Source organism: Accipiter gentilis, chromosome 28 (assembly GCF_929443795.1).
Source record: "Accipiter gentilis chromosome 28, bAccGen1.1, whole genome shotgun sequence".
NCBI classification, from domain to species: Eukaryota; Metazoa; Chordata; class Aves; order Accipitriformes; family Accipitridae; genus Astur; species Astur gentilis.
Genome location: NC_064907.1, coordinates 14591866 through 14613200, shown reverse-complemented (window position 1 = coordinate 14613200; position 21335 = coordinate 14591866). Strand labels below are relative to the sequence as shown.

Here is a 21335-nt window from a genome sequence, read left to right as displayed (position 1 = left end):
TCCAGTTAGGCAGCAAAGGAGCAAGACCCCCTTGTCATCTGAGTTTCAGACCTTTTTCCTGTTCCCAGTCAAAACTAGGAAGGTAAGAGTCTACAAAAGAATGTTTTAAAAAGGCAAATAAGGTCCACAGACCTTCTCAAGTTCTGCTCTGAGTTTTGGACGGCATCTGAGAGGGTTACAGTGTTCTAGCTGGTTTATCCCTGCCTGCTCACACAGTGACATCTCTGACCTGTTAGCAGCAAGAAACTCGCTTCTCAAAAGCCTTTCAAACTCTCACGGAGGAAAAAACAAACGAAAAAGTGACAATCAAAAGTTAGTCATTTCGCATTGTCTGTGTTATGCTGTGATGTTCTGATTCTCCTTTTCTTGTTTAACAATAATATTGCAAGAACTGAAATAAATGTAATGAACTGCTTTTCCTATCAACAAATGCCCTAGCCTTTGCCGCTCAGTTGCCTGAGAAAACTGTTTATAAGATCATATGTGTTTCTGCTATGAACATTATCCCTTCTTTCCATCACATTTACCCGAAGAATGAGAGAGTAGTCTAAGCTTAAATGAACTTACAAAACAGATACATACAGAATTCATCACAGGCATTTTTACACCACCTGGGAATGTAAGTTCGCTGTCTGGGCTTCCTCAGCAGTTAATGAGGAAGAAGAAATACATTTTAAGGGAGATCCTAGCCTATTCTAAGAAGAAGTCTAAGGTAGTTGGGATGAATGCCTTTTGAATGGGTTTCTTTATACTGAGCTTAAATAACTGTTATGGGTGAGACCCCTCATTTCAGCAGGCTCAAGTTCAACAAATCCCCCTCAATGCACTTTGGTATGATATGAATGCCTGGGATTGAAGGGTAGGGCCTTGAGAGAACATCCTTTGTTAACTCTTTTGTTTTTCCCCCCTGAAATGAGAACAGAAAGGTCATTTTAAAATAGTAACAAAAATAAAGTTAAGTATATGTGGAGAACTGAAATCTGCTTCGTGCCCTTCTCCAGAAATAATACTTCTTCCCTGTAAGACATAGAGATCTGGAGCTGCAAAGCAATGGATCTGTAGCTCCCCTCCAGCTAACATCTGTTCTGTTCTACTTTATTATTTCTGAAATTTGGGCAAGCACAGATAAAAGAGAATTTGGGTCTAAGTTTAACTTAATTCTTTTAATTGGTAAGAATATTTGAGAAAAAAGAAAAAAAAAAGGGTAATACCTGAGGGATGTTAACAAGGAGACATGATAATGTCCTCAATACCTCTAGGATACAGACTAAGAGGTAGATAATTACTGTTTGTGAGAGGTTACCGGGAGGTGCAGTAAGGGAAAAACTGCAATGAGCCATAAAACCACTGACTCTGTTGAAGCCATGATTTTTAGGCTCCAGCAGAGTTACAAATTTCAGTTCCCATCTTTTGAAGGGCTTTTTTGCTGTAATGGGGCTTAGGAAGAGCTCAAGATGTCCTCCAAAAAATGAGGAGGGCCCTCAGTACATCTAGACAAACACAAACTTGTGATTTATATGGATCAACAGAAATTAACTCATGAACTGGACATATATGTGTGTATAGAATAAAAGTCCAAGAAAAAATACTTGTATTGTCTGCTCTCCCAGGATGACCAGTAGCACCGACAAACTTTGTTAAATTGTTTTCTTCTGTATCCCGCTATATGTCCGTGAAGTCAAAGCTGCAAAAGAAACATGAATAGTTCTGATCATTCTGATCTTTGGCAGTTCAAAACTTATTTATAATCTTCAGAGGTATTTCAGTAGTCATTGTATTTGAGTGCACTGCTAGGGTTGATATTCATGCTACCAAATAGGGAATGAAAAAGAAGCTTTAGATTTGCTAGCTGGAAGTTGTCATGCCTTTAATTACTTGAGTGACTGACTCAAGACAGTTCCCTCTCTTGCAGGAAGATTAATGTAAACTCCCTTTTAAAGTGATTAATCTTATCTATTGTATTCACATTTTTACAGAAATGAGCAAAATACTTTTCTAGCTGTGACTTCAGATGTGCTATAAAAGATAATCTTCCAAGATTGACAGTAGTAGATTAGTATCAACCAAGCAGGGAGCTCCAAGGCACTTGGATGCATATTTTAGAAGGTTTATAGACAACTACCCCACAGATTTAACTCCAAAAATCCCTCCTCAGTACTAAAGGTAGATGCATTTATAGAGAGACATGTGTATGTATGAGATATATAATGTATAATGACGATTCTTTGATTACCTTTATATTATAGCTGAAATGAGGTGTTTGTATATTCCCGTCATTTGTGGTATGTATTTGTTGGTCTAAGGTTTACTCTGGGTAAAACTATCCTTAAAGCAAACACTCAGCTCCATGTTATGTCTCTGAACCTGTAGGTTAACTCCATGTGGTTTCAACTTCAACCCTTTAACAACAAATTATTATTTATGTAAGCTGTCAAATCCACACAGGACAAGCAGCTGCAGAAGAAGAAACTGAAGCACATAAACCATAGTGAGAAGCATAAGGCTCCCATAAGAGACTAGTCTTTCCCTTTCTGTATTTAGTCCTGTAAGAGTGAATTATTCATTACAATCAAGCTAAAGCTCCCCCAGTCTTGCCATTTCACCCACAAGTTTGTTGCAAATTAAAGCTCAGCGTGAAGCCTCCAGAGAATTATTCTGAGTTAATAACACCTGCAAAGAACAGAGATTTCACTGTAAGGTAAATTGCTGTGTGATTGCCCACACATCAGCAAAAATTATAATTGGGAGAAACTGAATATTTTCTCTGTATTTAACTGGTGAGGATTTTGTGGGGTGTCATTTTACGTTAAGTAGTAGAGTTATAATTTAGAATGTTTCACAGCAGCCGATTTTATTTGTTTTAACAGCGAGATTTCTTTTCTATGAGAAGATTTCTGTTGCTGCTAGCTGCTATTGCAACTTTATGCAATACACATTTAGAAACCTTTCTGAATCTTAGGGAAAATTGTTAGAGACAGGCTTTAAACTATGGAATTTTTTCCCCGTGATTTCTTGTGAATTTAGAAGTTGATACTTTCCCCTACCTAGCTGTATCTCATAAATAGCAAGCTAAGTCATGATTTTGATGTCTACATCTGTAGCATATGTACACTCAGCAGCTCCCTGGACAGCAGTGGAAACTACCTAAAACATACATTTTTGTTTCTTCCAGATGTTTGAGGAATACACTCATAACTAACATGAAAAATTCAGGTGGAGCTCCTAAATAAAATTGGATATTAACATTATTATATATCCAAAAAAGGACAGAGAAAAAAAAAAAAAAGTCAAATTGCCTTGTCTCCATATTGCACTGCATTGTTATACGCTGAGGCATTATTGTCTGCATTTTCCACGAGCCCTGTATCAATTCACAACTCATGTTTGGAGGAGGATTCAGGCTTCTGCCTGATGACAGTAACACAACCCCAGCATGAAATAGGTAAAGCTTGTATCATTCAAGACAGGTCTACATGGAGAGCCTCGGACAGACTTCTTTTTGCCTGTCCTTTGAAGAGAACCAGCTCTGGTCCACAGGCCAAGTACCCTTGCTAGCAAGTGTAGTGCTGAGCTCAGTAGGTTGCTCAGAGACTTTGCTGTGGGATTCAGGCAGGCTGCCACGCCAACACAGCTGGATATGCCTTCTGCATGGAAACTGCTTGGGCTCTGCCTGCTCATCTCTGGGCAAATGTGCTTTTGTGACTCGAAAAGTTCCGTGGGTTCATTTAAATCTCAATGCACGATTTACATATACAGTCCCAGTCTCTGAGCCTTACTTACCACCAAGCTCTGTGCTCTAGAGAATATACTTTTAAATTATGCATGGAATGCTGCCAGGAACCGGTCAGTATTGTATTGTGTCCCTCCCTGTTAATCTTTTGCCACCCTTCTCATTTCTGTGCCTTACAGAGAAAGCTCAAGTGCTTGTCTCACGGAACTCAAATTTAGGATTATAGCCATAGCTGTTGGGTTGGGGTTTTTTCTTCTTTCTTTGTTCTTTTTTTTTTTTTTTCCCCCCAGTTGTAGCAGGAAAAAAACAACTGGTTAAAGGCTAAGGGAAGAGGAACATATCTTGGAGAGTGACAACTGGTTTCAGATGTGTACTTTTAGTGCAGTGAAACTTGCTTCAGTGAATGCCTGTTATACTCCTTTTACAGTTACTGAAATAAAATGTCCCTGGTGCCGAAGGCAAGCACATAAGAGACAGGGAACTTATAACTACATGAATGTGTTAGACAATAATATGTAGTGGGTGCTGCTGCTATACATAATAGCTGAGCTATTCTTTCTGCAACACAGCTAAGGGCTAATATAACACAGGTTCATTTCCTTGGATCAACATGGGATGTATTAAAAAATAATTTGCTGGGCAAGATGAGGCTTTTCAGGCTCAGATAATCCTACTGCCTGCTCCAGAGGTCACTAAGAAGTGTAATGAAATAACGAATCCCCACTGATTGACTAATCTTCCTTTTTCCACAACACTTCAAAGCATTTCCCTTTTTCACTTACGAACAGAACTGAGGGTAAACAGGCCTCCAGCACAGAATTGTCTGTGTAAGTCCTGCTGCGAGCTCCGGCTTCAAGCTTATCATGTCTATGTCACTGCTCGTGGATCATCCTAGGGTTGAACTCCGCTATTACAGGGCTAGGGGAGGACCTGGTGTTTGGCTCAGGGCTCTAGGGAAGAGGAGAGGAAGCAGGTGTATTGTATAAGCAAACCTCCATGTGTCAGCATCCATGCACTTGTCAGATGAATTTATCTGTTCCAGCTGCACTGCTCTAGGAGTCAATCTTTCAGTATATATTTATCTGATGTATTATGGGTCTGAAATGTACTGTCAGTTTCTTTCAGAGAACTCCGTGGCATAGGGAATGTAACAATGAGGATGATCCCACTGTATGAACCAAAGTACCGACTAACAGCATCCCATTGGGTTAGGTGCTGTATAGTGGGACTTAACCCCTGTCCAAGAGCAAAGTGAGAAAGGCAAGGAGTTGACTGTTACTTTACAGAGAGGAAAACCCCTGCACTGAGAGAATGTGTGTTGAGAAAGCCAATGGTAGTTCAGAGGAGCAAAAGTGGAAATCTGAAAGAAGTGGTGTGCTATGGGCTTCTAGTCTGTGTTTCAAACAGTCTGTGTCACGTACAAACATCTGTTGTTTCAAAGCTGTTCTTTTCAAATGTGATACCCATGGAAAAAATATCTTAAAGAGGGAAAAACAATGGCCAAAATTGAAAGAACGGGACACATGGTATGCAAAACAGATTCCCACTTGCTTGACTTCAAAAGGATCTTTTTCTATTCCTGCTTTATGTTCCAGATATGTACCTGAATTTAGACGTTTGTCTTTGAATTATGTTATGAGCTTGTCCACAATTTATGGGAATTTGTGTACAGGGAGTCACATCGATGTCTAAGTTTGAACTATCATTGGAATTTAGATGTTGTGAAAAGAGGAAACAAGAAAAGAAAAAATCTGGTTTTCTAGGTTGTCCTGGGGCCAAGAAGAATGAGTTCCTGACTAGTGTTTTGGATGCATTGTCCACGGATATGGTGCACGCAGTCTCTGATCCATCATTGTCTTCTAGCCGGTGGGTTTCAGATCCATTTTGTGTGTCTTTGTGTGTCTGGCAGTGATGAATGAATGATTGAGGGTTTTGAGAAGTAATTCTTCTTCTGCCTTTACAAAGGGTAAATTTCCAAGAATCTATCTAGGAGAGTTTACTTCAAAGTTACCACAGTGGACTCTGTCCACTAAAGAGAGAGGCATTGATAGCAGAATTCTCAGCAACAGCACAGCTTAGAGTTTATCTGTAGCTGCTGGTGCAGCTGTGTCTCAGTCTTTGTTCTCTTTTCAGGCTTTACTTGAGGAATGTGTGTTACCTTCCTGATTCATATTTTGCCTAGTTGCTTGTAAAACAAACCAATGCTGTCAACAGTCACAGGTAGAATTAAAAATGCCTAAGTGCTGTCAAAGTTTGAGTGTCTGCAGATCAGGTGCTTACCTTCTGAAGAGGAGGTGGCATTTATTGTTATAACCTACCCTGTAATTCAATACATTTAGGTGTTTTATCTCTAAGAGCATCCATCATGGGTTGTAATTGGAGCCTAGGTATTTGGCGATGCTGACTGTTGACCTACTTGGATTGGGTATATTACACGTTTTAATGTGTCTGCCATCTATGAAACTGTCTTTTTCTCTTTTATTTCTCTCTTCACTTTTCTCTGTTTCAGGAAATGAAAGGGGAAAGCACTGTTTTCTGAGTATGGTGCTGACCTCACTAGAGTTTCGGAGAGTTAACTAAGAGCAGATTCCAGCCCTTAGTGTAAAGTTTAGGATACAGTTGGCCAAAGTGAAAAAAGAGGGATTCGCTACAATAAGCTAGTGTCCAAAAGCAGGGAGGTTTATGTAACAAAACATCTGACAGGGATTTAACTATTCTGAAATAAAGGTATAAACTGAGGTTTATGTATCAGAATTAAGACTAAACTCTTTTTTTCTGTTTCAGGGTTTCAGAGCCTGATCCAAATCATACTCTGGAAGAGAGAGTAGTCCACTGGTATTTCAAACAGCTAGATAAAAATTCCAGTGGTGACATTGGCAAGAAAGAAATCAAGCCATTTAAGAGATTCCTAAGAAAGAAATCAAAACCCAAAAAATGTGTGAAGAAGTTTGTGGAATACTGTGATGTGAACAACGATAAGTCCTTGTCAGTTCAAGAATTAATGGGCTGCTTGGGAGTGACAAAAGAAGAAGGTAAAGCAGAAACAAAGAAACGCCATAGTAAGAATCTTTTCTAACTATCCTTTTCACCAGATTCTTCAAATCTGATGAAGTCTGATATTTGTATATGCCAGAAGTATAGAAAATAAAAGAGTACACCTGTCTGTAGCTAATGCAGCCGCAGCTTAGGGCAGATGGCAGGAGAGCTGCTTCTGTGTAGGCAAACCGTCACTTTGCTCCAACAGAATCAAAAATTTCCCATTGATTCTGACCATTAAATGTATTACAGTAGGAAACCTAGGAGGATACAATAACATAAACAGTTATCAAAAAGCCAGTTTAATGTTATTACAGTCCTATGTTCTGAATGAGTGGAAGTATCACACCTGTGCTTTTTGGATTCCTGCTGGGAAGGAAGCACATTGTTGAGCTTTCTAATGACCTCTCATTTCTCAAATGAGGTTTAGAGATACGGTGAGGAATGTAGTCATCTGCCAAACAGGTGGAACAACTGCTGGTACACAGCCACCTTACCTTGCTGCCAAACTGGTAGAAAGGGGAACAACTAACTGAAGTGTGTAATGGTCTCTACGGAGTTCAACCACACAATTCCTGAAAATGAGGAAGAATAAAAAAAAATATATTTTTAAACAACAGTAGATCCCCATGCTGTAAGAAGTTGTAGAATATGAACATAGGCAAATTGTTCTGTTTGTCTGGGACCTTAAAATGAAGCCAAGGCAGTAAAACAAAGGTGTCATAGGAAATGAAAAGCAAGTCAAGTGGGAAATCCAGTCAGAAATAAAATGGCTTCCACAAAATTGGTTGTATTCAAGTCTAGAAAGGGAATACCGCAGAAAGACAGAATAGCTGTACATTGTACTAATAAAGTAAATTGTCTATGGCTCACAGAAACAGACCTCTCTAAACAAATATATCAAATCCGGGATTTTTTTCCTGTGCTTTTTTTTGTGGGCCTAATAATAATACCTTGCAATTTTCACTTAGGTGATGGAGGTAAAAAATGAGTATATGAAGGTGGATGACTGTTGTTATCTTTATGCCATAAATGCGGAAACTGAAAAGTAACAGCTTCTTTTTCATCTACACCATTCAGCAGCCTAGTGTTTTAAAGTGGAGGCCATTATGGTCACTTCATATGTTAACATCTGTTTCAAGACTCTTCTGTCCTGCTGCAGCTGGCACTCCTTGGTCTCTTATTGCAGATGAAATTTGGGTCCAAAATCATTTCCCCTGGGTGTAAAGGAAAGCTATAGCAAGACTGAAAGCAAAACCCAGTTTTTCCTGTGGCCATTACAGTGAAAAAAACAAAGATTAGGGTAAACTGCCTGTTTTGGAAGAAGAAGCTGTAAGATGCATGAAATCATATGAAGATCACACACAGCTTTAGCTAAAGTAAAAATTATGTTCACCATAACTGGAGATTTTTAACAGAGCTTCTCCAAAAAATATTGTAGTCAATAACGAGAACATTAATTTTTGGAAGGAAAAAATACCTCAGAACTTTTGCATCAAAAAAGTAATGGCATCCAGTTGGAAAAAAAAAATTCTAAACCAAATAATTTGGTTGCTTTCCTAGAAGTATGTACTTTTAAAGAGAAGACAGTAAAAATTGCTTTTGTTGGAATATCAGCATTCTGTTTTGTTTCTCCTGCTTGATAATTAAAATTTCCTTTCTGACAATCCTTTCACTTGCAGAAAAGAAATGAATCACCACTTCACTACAGCTAGAGTTGTATTTCTAGGAATAGGTGAGACACTGTCACCTGAGGTGGGAGCTGAGATAAGGTGGCAGCAGCTCTGTATCATTCTGTGGGAGTCCCCGGTGTCTTGTGAGAACCATTTGAAGCAATTAAAAGCCAGAGAGCTGCAAAACATCCTTTCTCAGGGCCATACTAGTAGCTGCAGTATTCGTCAAGGTCCAGTTTTGTTCCCCTTTGTCCCAGTACAGCTGAACTGCCTAGCAAACTGACATAGAAAAACAAGAGAGCGAGTTCCTCCCTAGCATCCCAGGTTTGCTCATGAGGTTGAGTGGGCCAGCAGAGTCATGTAGCTGGGGTTTTTTTCCCCATGTAGAGCACTGTCTTGGACTTTACCATGAAGAAACTTAAACCCCAGTGATAATCTTGTTGGTTTACAGTTTAAATGTGAAGAAAGTCTTTGGCTTGTAGAGCTGTTCCTGTGCAATATCCTTAAGCAAAGTGAATGCTTTCCAGACAGTCTGCTTGTCCATGCTTCTTCCCCATCAGGATAAAAGGCTATATTCGTTACTAAAGATTGAATAAGTTTGAAATGCTCGATACTGACTAGATGCAATCTGTCCTAAGTAAATGTCACATAATAACTGGCAAGAAATGCTGTCATTCAACTTTCATATAACTCCATGAAAGAAGCCACACCTGTATTGAGGAAAGAAAAAAAGTGGATGTTTCGGTGAAAGATCTGAAATATTTTATCTCATTTATTGAAAGCTGTGCAGTTACCCTGCTCTACAAAATACCTTTTCAGAATGAGGGCTTCAGTTCCTGGGGATGCTACGTATAACTTGCGAACCATATTTATAATGTTTTCTTTTCCCTCCTTTAGCGGCTCCTAAAACCAACACTGAGAGTACTTCATCCAGCAGGCAGGTGAGTACTGAGGAGAGCAAGATGTCCATTCCTGCCTTGCCCAGCTGAACTTCTGGGGGTTTTAGCAGTTATCACTGCAGCTTCAAACTGCATTCATCTGCCATTCTGCAGACTTGCCGGGAAAATGTAGAGCAGCATCCTGATGAACAAATTTTGACTTAAGTTCTTTCTAAGGAAAGCTGAATCAGTCAGGTACAGGCACAGAGTAAATGTGCATAAACGCAAAGTGGATTAGGCCTGCATGTGGGTGTTCCTGGTAAAGTGGAAATTGGCATATAGGTTAGTGATAATTAGATGAATGCAACCGAGCCCTCATACGAGTCTTCTGCTTTCCTGAATGACAGCATTCCCATACACTTTTAAATGTGCACTGCTTTATCTTCATTTACCTTTTGCTTTAACTGAATTCCGTTAACTTTCCTGTGTGTCACACTACAGACACAAAGTTACATGGATTGAAATGACTCTTTATGAACAAAGCCGTGCATTTTCCATGCCCTATGAAAATCTACACATTTCACAAATGCCACTGAATTATTATGTGGTGACTTTAAATACCTTTCAAAATCTTAGTGTAGAGAAAAGAGCTGTCACTTTCAAAAGCCTTTGCTGGCTGAGCAAAATTATGCTGGAGAACTAGGATTTGCATCAGTCTGCTGATGCATGTTAAAACTAAAATTGGTTAAGTCTGCAGAATGATTGTAGCAAATAAAATGTCAAGTGCTCTGACAACATAATCTGTGATTTGTTTTTGCATCCATTTTCTGCAAAGACTTAATTTTGTTTTTTCCAAATAACACCAGCATATGTCATTCATGGGGTTTTGGCTACTCAGGGCATTCAGAGCTACAAAAAGCACAAAAGCAGAGTTTTTACATCAAGGAAAGGTACACATTGAAAAGGAGGGACTTAAGTGGAAGCTCAGGAAAAAAAAGGTTAAAAAAGGGTTTCTCATTTGTGTGTGTCTACTTTTATAATCATTAATCCTAAAGATTCAGTTTCCTGGACAATATGGGCACAACTTCCTAGCACTTTTGCATGGGTCTGAAGAAGGACTTGTGAGGCTGCCAGTTATTTGGATTGTCTAGTAAAGAATTCTCTTCATGCCATTCTTGCCTCAGTTTTGTATTAGTTAGAGGAATTAAATGATGAATGCCCACAAAAGCATCAGCCAATGATGAATTATTTTTAAAAATATTCCTATAAACATATTCTAAGAACAGCTTAGGTAACCCTGCAGCTGGTCAAACAGGAATTTGGCTAAAATCATCCCAAAACTGTAGCCACAGATAATGTCTTCCCATCTATCAGAAAGCTAGATTAATTTGTTAAAAACTGAACCCAGGGTGAACCTCCCCACAAGCCAAGAGAAATCTTCCTCTCATTGTTGCTACTCAATTTGTTAATTGCTTTATCTCTGATTTGTTTGATGTTAGGTTCACACTTCCTAAGGCAAGCTCAACATTGGTTGTGGGTTCTACTAGAGACCTCCTGCATACCTTTGATGGAATATAAAATATTCTCACAGCTAGAGGGATGTGATAAGTTTCTGTTTGTTTAAACAAATGTTTGTGGTCTTAACTTTTCAAGTTCCCCCCACAAATCACTTATGCTTTAGACAAGTAAGCCTGAAAACAATTATCCTGTCGGAACTCAAAAACATTCAAAGGGGTTATTTTAATTATATAATGGCAATTACTGGCACACGTGCACTACACTTGAAGCATGACAAGCCCTCTCCCCTTTCTTGTAATCTGATCCTGACTTGCAGAATCCGTAATAAAAGTGTCCTAGAGTGTCTATGGTTTTTAATTTTGTCCAATACTTTTGCTGACTCAGCACCAATTATTTTAAAAGCTGTTGCTGACAAATGATAGCCTCGAATTAAGGCTGGCTCAGCATACCATCTGTTGCCAGTTTCATACTTGAACAATACAAGGCTGCAAATGCAGAAGGTGGCTTTCCTCACGAAAGTTTTCACTTGAAAGGAAGTTATTGAAAAGCAACTGGGCTGGGTAGGAGCCGCTCAAAGTATACCACCCACCTAAGAAGGAGTGATCAGATTTGCACTGCTCAGGAGATGGGCACTCAAGAGCTCATTTTCTACTAGTTTATTGCAGCAGTTCAGTTATATATAAGTTTATGTGTGCTTAGGTCTGTATTTCTGAAGGGTTTTTTTACATAAGTGCACATCTGTACGTGTACGCGCACGTACAAGCTTACTGAAAGACAGCAGATATAGATACATACACTAATATGCTAATTGAGTCTCAGCTGCGGTTGTGCTAAGAGGTCAAATACGTGATGGATCGGACAGAACTGGGGGAGTAGCCAGGTATATTTCCCTCGCTCAGCTCCACCCTGTCCAACACACGTACATATACATGCACACACGCTGTCAATGAGACCCAGAGGGTCTTTCACAGCCTAGCAAAAAGTTTACAAGGAAACTATAGATCGTTCATAAGACTTTGGCCAGCAGCCTGTTCCTTATACATCATATGCCATAGAAAGGTATATTGCACCAGGGACTTGCCCAGGCAGTTGCTAGTACTGTGTGTTTGACAGGTATAGATTTAAAGAGGCTATAGGTAAGAAATAATAAAGCTGTTGCTCATACCCTTGTTCGTAGATGCCATGAAGGACTACAGGGCAGGGCTTTTTTTATTCCCAATCTATATTTGTGCAGAACTCTTGTTCTGATAGTGGCATGTGGACACTGCTGAAAAATAGAGATAAATGTTTATAATTGATTACTCGAAAACATCATTAATAATGCAAAGTTTTCCAACTTTCTTTCAGCAAGTTTCTAAGAAGCAAGGGTGAACAGCTTACTGATCCAAGGCAGATCTCTTTGACATGTGGGAGATTTCCTCACCAAAAGGCAATAAAAACAACTGTAGTATTTGCACTTTGTACTAAAAAATGTAAATTCACTTTGTAGAAATGAAATATTTAAACAGACTTTTTTTTAATCTGTGAAAATGCAATAGCTAGTTTTGAAAAATTATCACATACAATGTATGTGTATTCTTTTGTTGTCTGAAATATGTAAAACGTGTTGGAGATGTAAAAGTTTGCATTTAAACCATTTTTTTAAAAGTAGCTTTTTGGCGAACAGTAGCATAGAAACCTGATTCTATGTATTTTGGTTTCATTAGTATGCCTTGTTTTTCTTAATCAATACTGTCATTTAAGTAGAGTTATGCTGAAAAGTCTACTGTATTCTCAATTGTGTCCAAGCAGTGTTGGATGTTTCAGGTTTGCAGGACTGAGGGAAGTGTGTAAATTGCTGTTGACTTGGTTTTGCAGTTTTTAACTGAACAGATTTTTCATTGGTGGCAATATTTTATTTCATTTTGTTTTTATTGTTATTATTATGCTTTCCAAAGGTCATGCAATGAGAATGCAACCACTAATGGATTGAAAACAGTTATTCTGCAGTTGGGATACTTGTAGAAAAATGTATCCTTTTATCCATTTTTGAGGTGCCTTCCATTATAAGTTTTGGTAGGATTTTTTCCCCTGTTTGTTTTCACTTGGGTTATTAATACAGCAAACCAACAAGGAGTAAGGTGGGATTGGAACGTCACCCCAGTCTGGTTCAGCCTGGGCCTGAAAGCATGTTGCTGTGGTCGGTGCAAAGCAGGAGCAGAGTTTGTGTGGGTCAGAATTGCAAATCTAACTACAAAGAGATAGCGGAGGCTAAACACCTTGTTGAGCTTTTGCCTCCCCTCCCCCTGGCTGCCCCCATCACCTCTTTGGTTTGCCGCAGGCTCTGCTGGAGGTAAAACTGAACAAATTATGAACAGTTGCCGTCAGGAGGGGCTGCTCGCATCGGCCTTGCCTGAGGCTTTTTCCTTGCTGTCTGAAAGAAGTTCTCACAAGTTTTCATACCTTCTCTGTCATTTTTGCCCCCAGTGCTTTTTTGTATGTGTGCATGAAGAGAATAAGACCTTGCGGATATGAATTTAGAGCAAGGGACCCAAGTAAAAGAGGTTCAGCTCTTGAACAACTGTGAGTTACAAGCAGCTGGGTTGATCGATGCAGTGGTAGAGGGACTGCTGGCATCTAGGAGCTGACAGGGAAAGGCAGGAATGTTGCAACAAGCAGTGATTTCATTCTGGTTTGTTTAAATAACATGTGGAACTGACATGTGACTAGCTAATCATAATAGCACCTTGGCTTGAGCTTGTACCTGGAAAAGCTTTTATGCAAATAAAAATGTTTCATTTCAATTTCAACATATACTGAAGTGATAGGAAACACTGTATGCAGTGGAGTTGTACCCCAGAAATTGCGTACTCTAAGCTTTGGCAGCAGGAGGAACCAAGATTCAGCTGTGTGTTATCTTGTATTTTTGTTTTAAAAATTAACTGTTGTTCTTTTATACTGTTAAACTTTGAATTTAATCTTCTTTATTAAAGATTAAAGATCAGTATGTTATCAAACTATGCTAGTGGTTTCTCTTCTGCAACACAGACAGCCGTGTTTGGAAATGGGTACACAGAGCGGTGACTTCACCACTGCGTTGAGTTTACAAGAAACCTGATGACCTCACGTTGTGTCCATCTTCTTTTCTTCCCTTGCTCCTTTATGAATTCTCTTCTGAGGTTGTTCATGCCTTATTCATACCACTGCTTTCTTCAAGTAGTGATTTTGAGGCCAGATCCTTTGTTGCCACTAACTCCATACAGCTTCAGCTTGGGCTCTTGCCTCTTCTCAGCAAAGTGCAATGTGGCATAGGTAGAGGTCACACCTTTTCCCCTCGGTGTGACTGTGAGCTGCTGGGCAACTTTCAACCTGACTGGAAACAGTGGGGAGAGAGAGGCAAACCCTGAGAATACTCAGCACCTGCTTAGGTAGGCACAATAAGGTTAATAGCAACATTTTCTAAGAAGCATCTAATTCCATCACTGTGACCTTTGTCAACAATATAAATGTAGGCAGTCAAATATTTTGCCATGTCCATAGTTTGAAATGGCAGCCCATTTAAACTGGGAGGGTATGTGGGGAGGCAAATTTGGACTAGTCACTTGATTATGTAATGAAGAGCCTTAAACACTTACCAAAACACAAAGAAATGCTATAGGCATTCTCTTAGGCATCCAAAGGCTTCTACAACATAGAATCATTTAATGACTCTGCAATGACTGAAACATGAGGTATTTCATCTTTGTACATATTTCTGTGTCATCACATTTACAGTTCATTTCAATATCCAGCCATTACACCACTTGGTTATAAGCAGTACTGAGTTCTCATAGTTCCAGTTAGAGTCCAGATCCCTGACTGGAACACACTTGAAAGCCTGCTAAATTCACCTTGGGTTCCTGTATCTCCCGTATACCCACAGGTTACTTAAATTCATAAATCTTGGCCCTTCCAGCTGTAACCAAGCACGGCCTTGATACCAAGAAGGAATCCATGTAGATAGGCCCTTAGGCTCACACTACGGTACCGGTGTTTATTTAGTTCCACAGTAATTAATTAGTTGCAGTTTTTATCCTATCCCATGTGCAACAATTTAGTTTCAATTTTAATTCTGTTCTTATTGAAAGCACAACTTATATTCTGCTTCTCATTGACCAATATTTGTTCTAGTTCCAGCTATTGCTGAACAGAGTTATTTAGAGCTTTTATAAAGTTGTAAGTAGAAGACTATTAAGTTTTAAAAATGTGTATGTGTTCAATGATTTGTCCAGCCTGTTGCAACGTCCATTAGTCAGCAAGCCACACAGTGAGAAATGTTCCATGTTTTGTCAACACTTTGGTTCACTTTCTCATCTTGTTCTCAGCCCTAGAAGTAGGCCGACTTCATAGTTCCAGTTTTACCAAAATCACTTAATTCTCAGTCTTCTCCCAGTCTAACAAAATGCCTAGCTTTCAGAGACTCAATTTACAGAACTGGGACCTAGGTGATTGCTCAGAATGACAATTTTTCTTGCTAATGTCTTATCAGATAATAAGAGAGCGAAAAAGCATCAGTTCATATAAACGTAAGGGAGAAGACTTGAACTAAATACTAGCTACATATAAATCAAGGAATACACTGTACTTTTCTCATTTGGACCAGGCTTTTGCCCTTCATAAGTGCCATAAGCCAATGGAGAAAGCAAGCATTCCTAGAAAGCTGGAAGGAGAAACAAAAATATAGATTGCATCATTAAAGATAAGTCTGTCCAAGATTTGATAGATTGAATTAATATTTTCCTTTTACAGTAGCAATAAAAGATGGATTAATAGAGGTTAAGAAATATTCCCTGGCAAAGATAATTTAGTTGTCTCTTTTAAATATTTACACTAGTGTGTTATATAACTAGGTTATAGAAACTAGTGTGAAAGAGTCTTTAATGCAGAAAGTGAAAGGTTTATTACTTTTGTTTTCTTTAGGATGGCAAATTGATGTCATTTTGGAGTAATTACTTTGACATTAAACAGCAACCAGCTACGTTTACTGATGTCTGAAACATTAGAATGATTATAGTAAATTACTGATACAAACTGTACTTTTTGTCCCATTTAATTGTGTCACGTCAAGTTTTATAAGTGAAAATATGCCCTTTGTTCAAAAAGCATAAATAATACATGTTATTTTTTTCTTTAAATAAAAGCTCATGTGGAAAGCATTCAGAACAACACATTTCTCTAAAACATGCAGTGAGGGGGGGTGACAGGGAGAGAAGTCTGTTTCTTATCTAGTTTAGCAATAGAAATATATGCAATATTTTACCTTTCCTATGTTCACCTTCCCTATTTTGTCATACACTTTGTCCTCTGACTAACGTCACTGCTGGAGTACAAAGCCTATTGGCAGGGAAGATAGTGAGATGAGAGTCCATTCTGTGCATGTGAACAATCTTTTCCATAAAATACAGTCATCTGAGGCATCCTTTCCCTAGAGACTTTTTACTCTTGACATCAATTCAGTGCATAGGATTGCTTCCTTCTTATCAAATACAGAATTCTTCCTTGCACAGGCATGGAATCCAGTCTTGGCTAAACAGGTACTATATGAAGAAAATCACTCATAAAAGATTAACACCGTCTATGAGATTGTAGGGGGAAGGGAAGCTGCAATTTTGTATAACACCACAAATAAAAGTTTGTGAAGATTTAGAAAGCCCACTCAGTAGCTGAAGAACATCCATGAGGATACCTATATCTGTTCTAAGTATTCAGAAAAAGAAAAAAAAAAAAAAAAAAGTGATGAATGAAGTTTCCATTGAGAAACATTGTTTTCACTAAACCATGACTGACCGATTTCATGTGATTGAGGGTTTCCATGAAATTTCACTTTTAAAAGTCTTTTTTGGTTTAGTGGTTGTTTATATGTTGAAACTTCTTTTCCTTTTTCTAAAAATCATGAATTGTCAACACTGAAAAGGGGCATTTTGACACCAGTTTTATCCCCAAATTAGATATTGTGGAAGGTAGCAGCATTTTTGCTCTTCCCCCAACTTTTTAAAAAAATCATATTTGTTTGAAAGAAGTCAGGTATCCAAACATTAATTTATGTTTCATTTGAGTCTGAATTTACAGTCTTTGAGCACCTCGCTATCCCCATATGAGGCAAAGAAATGCTACATTTTCATTTAACAGGACTGGAGCTTGATGAACTGATGGATTTAGCACTGTATGCACACAGAAAATGAAGAAAACTGCAATATGGTTAAGGGTATTTATACTAGTTTATATCTATGCAGCACAGTTGAAGCAGTGTGAATTAGCGACCTGCAGACATAGAGCGAGCACTTTTCCAGCTTGCAAAACAAGCCTGCCATGGGACTGAATGCAAACACCCTCAAACCTAAAAGAATACCCTAGCATATCTCTGTCTTTTACCAGTCATTTCACTCAAAGGCTGACGCGTGCCAAACCCCGCTTTGACCACTACCTGAGGAGCAGCTCTAGCTGGGTTGGCGCGTAGCTCCCCAGGCAGTCTTTCTCAACCCACAGCTTGGGTTGAGTCTTCCTCAACCCACAGCTTGGGTTCAGTCTTCTGAGACGCCAGGCTGGGATACCGGTGGGACCAAGACCCAGAACAAAGAACACAAGAGAAAACATGATGACAGATACTGTAAATTACAGGATATTACTCCATAGCTCAGATTTTGTACCCTGGTGGGCTGTGATCCACTGAAAAATTCCTGCCCTGTATCACCAGTGACAACCCCTAACTTCTTGCTTCTTAATCCATCAAATCCATACTCAGAGCGACAGAACGTCTGAACGTCGTGCTTCAACCAAGCGGGAGTCAATGCAAGTCTCGGCTAAGGAGTATTTGAGAAATACTGTCATCCGTCAACAGAGGCATGTGCTGAGTTAACTTCCACCTAACAGTTCCTCTTTCTGCTCAGCACCGTATGACGGAGCAGTGTCGGCACACACCAGCTCTTTAGTGCTCTGCAGACAGGAGGTGTTCTTCTCACTCTGTACTGTATTTCTCTGTGTCGAATGCTCGGCACTGAGGGAGGAAGCTTGTTCTCTAGCCCATTCTCTTGCTGTTACCCCCATGAGCCTGAACTGTATTGTTGCTGCTTCATATAGGTTTCAAGAAATATTTTGCAAGAGAAAATATATAAAGGATGAGATGCTGAAGTAGAAGAAAAAAGAGCATGCAGTTTAAAGAAGACTAATTAAAAAAAAGAGAGAGAAAAGAAAAAACGAAGCAGAGAAAACAGAGGGAGGAGAAAAAATAAGGGAGGATCATGGAGAGACCACAGGGGAACTGAGGAGGGTGGCCAGAGCTCCATGCTAAAGCCACACGTGGGAGCGAAGGAGGAGCAGACAAAGAGACAAAACAAGTAAGGAAGGAGAGCTAGAAAGGGGGGGAATGACAGAGGAAAGAGGAATGGAAACAAAGCAAGCACAGAAATTGTAAAGAGAAAGAAACAAAACTGCCTATAAGACTTCCATGAGGAGAAAAAGTCCGAGGGATCCAGGAGAGAAAAAGAACAGAAGGGACACAGGTGAAGAGGAGACCTCAAACTTCCTCTTCCTGGGCTCAGCATCTCTCTCCCATAGCATCACTTTCTGACCTATACAAGAGGTCCAGTCTGCCCTTGGATTGCTTCCCTGTCCATGTATAAGATCTGAATTTGGTCCTCAGTATCCCAGTGGCTCCATCGCTTTGTTCCAAGAGACGTTTGTTTTCACGGCCAATCCCAAGGCTTCCTTTAGATCCAGGAAGTCTAAGCAACATTTAATGAAAATGTGAAAGCAGAAACCAGCATATTTCTAAATTAAGAGCAGATTTGAGCAGGATGAGGAAATCTGAACCACAACAAAGATAAATTTCCTTTTGTATTTCTTATTCAGTAAAGATGCAAGCAAAGTGTAGTTAGGTTTTTGGTTTGGTTTTTTTTTTTTTTTTTTTTTTTTTTTTAGTTTTTATATTTCAATTCATTGTACCAATAGATCCTCTACAGGCTTGGCTGATACCCTACAGTTTAACGTTTCTTTAATCAACACATTGATGGCAAAGGATTACAAGAAAGTGCTGGCTTCCCATTGTCTTTTTTTGTGGTTGCCTTTATGTTCACTCTTGGGGTGGCTAAAAACTAATTATTTAAATACTTCTCAAAATATTTAATCTAAAGGTTTGTATTTGTGTGTGAGAGAGAACAAGGCAGAGAAAGGGAGTGCAAGTAATATGTTCAAGAAAGCTTTGGCGCCTGGGGACAATATCATGGTTCAGACTAGAGCTATTTTCAAGGTAACAAATGTCGCAAAGTCCTGATGACAAGAAGTTTGACTTCATTAGCCTTGAAGATTCACCCACAAAACAACTTTTAAAATAGCTAATGACAAGAAATGCCTTATGCTTCAGATCTTCAGTGGGGCAGTAGAGAAGGTAAAGGAACAAGATCATCCCGTGCTGTCCTAATGCAACTGGCAAACTGACACAGGCTGGGAGAGCTCTCAGGAGAGGCTGGGAAGGGGTTTCACCTGGGCACAGCTGGGACAGAGAGGCCAGGGAGCGTGGGCTACATGCCCACGCACAGCTTGGAGGAGGATGAGGGAGAGGGACCAGGTGAGGAGGCTGAGCCTCAGCATGGCCAGCCAACCTGTCTTACAACCGGTGCCTGCCGCACCGCTCGAAGCCCAGAGACTTTTAACTGTCCAGAACCCACGCCCTGGCAGTAAGCAGCGTCGCCAGTCCATATGGTGTCTCTCGGGACAATTTCTGCCTGGAAGGCTTTCGCGTTAAGCCAGGCAGTACAGCTATAAAAAGCAAGAAAATGACAACTGGCACAGATTTACTGGTTGCTTGCAGTGCACCCACAGGTGTGTGCGTGAGAGAAAGATTGTTTTCAAACCTGGAGCCTCTGATCTGTTTTACCTTTTTTAAAATAGAAAGAAAGGTTCGTTATCTCCTGAAATCTATGGCATGCCACTTCCCAGGGCTCAGTGTCCTCTTCACAGTGAGAAACAGGGATCAAGGCACCAGTATGGATCAGGCGTCTGTGTGAAGAGATGGTCTAAATGCCACGGTTGTTTAGTCAGAAGCATTGATCATTACTTTTAACTAGAAACTAAACACATAAATAAATACTGGAGCATAGAGACTCAGTCATCACCCACCCTGCTCCTCCCCACCTCCCTTGTTTTAAATTTTAATTTTCAACATAATTTTGATGGATTTTTCTTAAGAAAATGGTCATTATGGCCTGAGCCGTAGAAATGAAACAGTAAGTTTCAGAGATATTTTCCCTTATAGGTCTTGCTTTAGTTTGTATTGCTAGTATATAGGCCTTGTCACAGGGTAGTGACAAGTACCCAAGCTAGCAATGGGTACTTGAGCAGCCTTGGTTGATTGCAACTGTTAGTGCATCTTTTATTATTTTATGTTGGGTTTTTTTTTTAGTTGTGGGCTTGAAACAGTCTTTCACACCATGAAACACCACACTTGTACCAATTGCTGTCTATATTGAATAGCGTTGCCAATCTTCTTCTGGACAATAGGAGACACAGTTGAGAGAGACTTAACAGGACAGATCATGCAGCACAAGTATATTGGTGACAAAGCTTTGCTGATGGTATTTTCACATTTTGCTCTTCATGCATTTAGATTATATCTAGCTTCCATCACAATTCTATTAATTGCTATTTTTAAAACAAGAAACAATGAAAGCAAAAAAACCCATCTATTTTAGGAAAAGAAGAATTAAATTCTGCCAGAGAATTCATTGTATCACAAGGTTTATTAATGTTTATCATCTTTTACACACATTTCCATGAGCAAAATTCAGCTTGTGCTGATCTACTACATGGTTCTGTAATGCTATAGGATTTCACAAAAGAGTTTCCCATTGCTCGAGTGTCTGCCATAAATATAAGGGAGTTGACTATTTTCATCCTGACCCCCATGTGGTTGTAGTATATCACAAAACTATGAGATAATTGGATGTGGCTGACAGCCTTTGTTTCAAAGATAGCAAGGAGTGGAATACAAACGATCCAGGTGGAAGTGCAAAGGCAAAACTACATGTGGAAACTTGTAAAATGCCTTCTTGTGCTAGTCTTAAGCTTGCCTTTTGGTGAACTTTCAACTCAATTTTTTTAAGAACAACATTTAATAGATAGTGAAGTATGATACATTTGCTACAGGAAAACGCGTGCAGATGTTTCTGCATATAAAGATAATGCCTGCTGTCTCATATCCTTTGTGAATTGCCTCCAATAAACACTCAGTCCTGTGGTTAATAGCAAACCTGTGTTTATTCAGACAAGCTAACAGGCAGGCAGGTTTCTGTTCCCACAGAAAGATCCCTACCTTTCTCTAAAATGCTGTGCAGACCAGCTGTGTTCTGGTTCCCTGGGAACATTAAGCCAGTGTTCAAGCCCAGAGCCTTGGACTCTTAACGAGCACGGTGTTATTTAAAGAGTAAGCCAGGTTTGAGAGGGGAAGGGAAGCATCACTTTATCACATCTCATTTCTGTGAGAGTCAA

The 21335-nt window shown here is 39.5% G+C and overlaps 1 protein-coding gene across 4 annotated transcripts in view; it reads left to right on the top strand.

Moving 5' to 3' along the window:
• Positions 1 to 13831, top strand: part of SMOC2 (SPARC related modular calcium binding 2) — a 150157-nt gene extending 136326 nt beyond the window's left edge. For 2 of the 4 annotated variants that reach the window (XM_049831056.1, XM_049831058.1), the window contains exons 10-13: positions 5494 to 5596; positions 6515 to 6762; positions 9337 to 9380; positions 12183 to 13831. In XM_049831056.1, the coding sequence (XP_049687013.1) occupies positions 5494 to 5596; positions 6515 to 6762; positions 9337 to 9380; positions 12183 to 12206 (419 nt within the window). In that variant the 3' untranslated portion in view covers positions 12207 to 13831. Of the gene's footprint in view, positions 1 to 5493; positions 5597 to 6514; positions 6790 to 9336; positions 9381 to 12182 lie in introns of all 4 variants that reach the window. The other 2 variants (XM_049831055.1, XM_049831057.1) reach the window with 1 other exon arrangement.
• The last annotated feature ends 7504 nt before the right edge of the window (positions 13832 to 21335 follow it).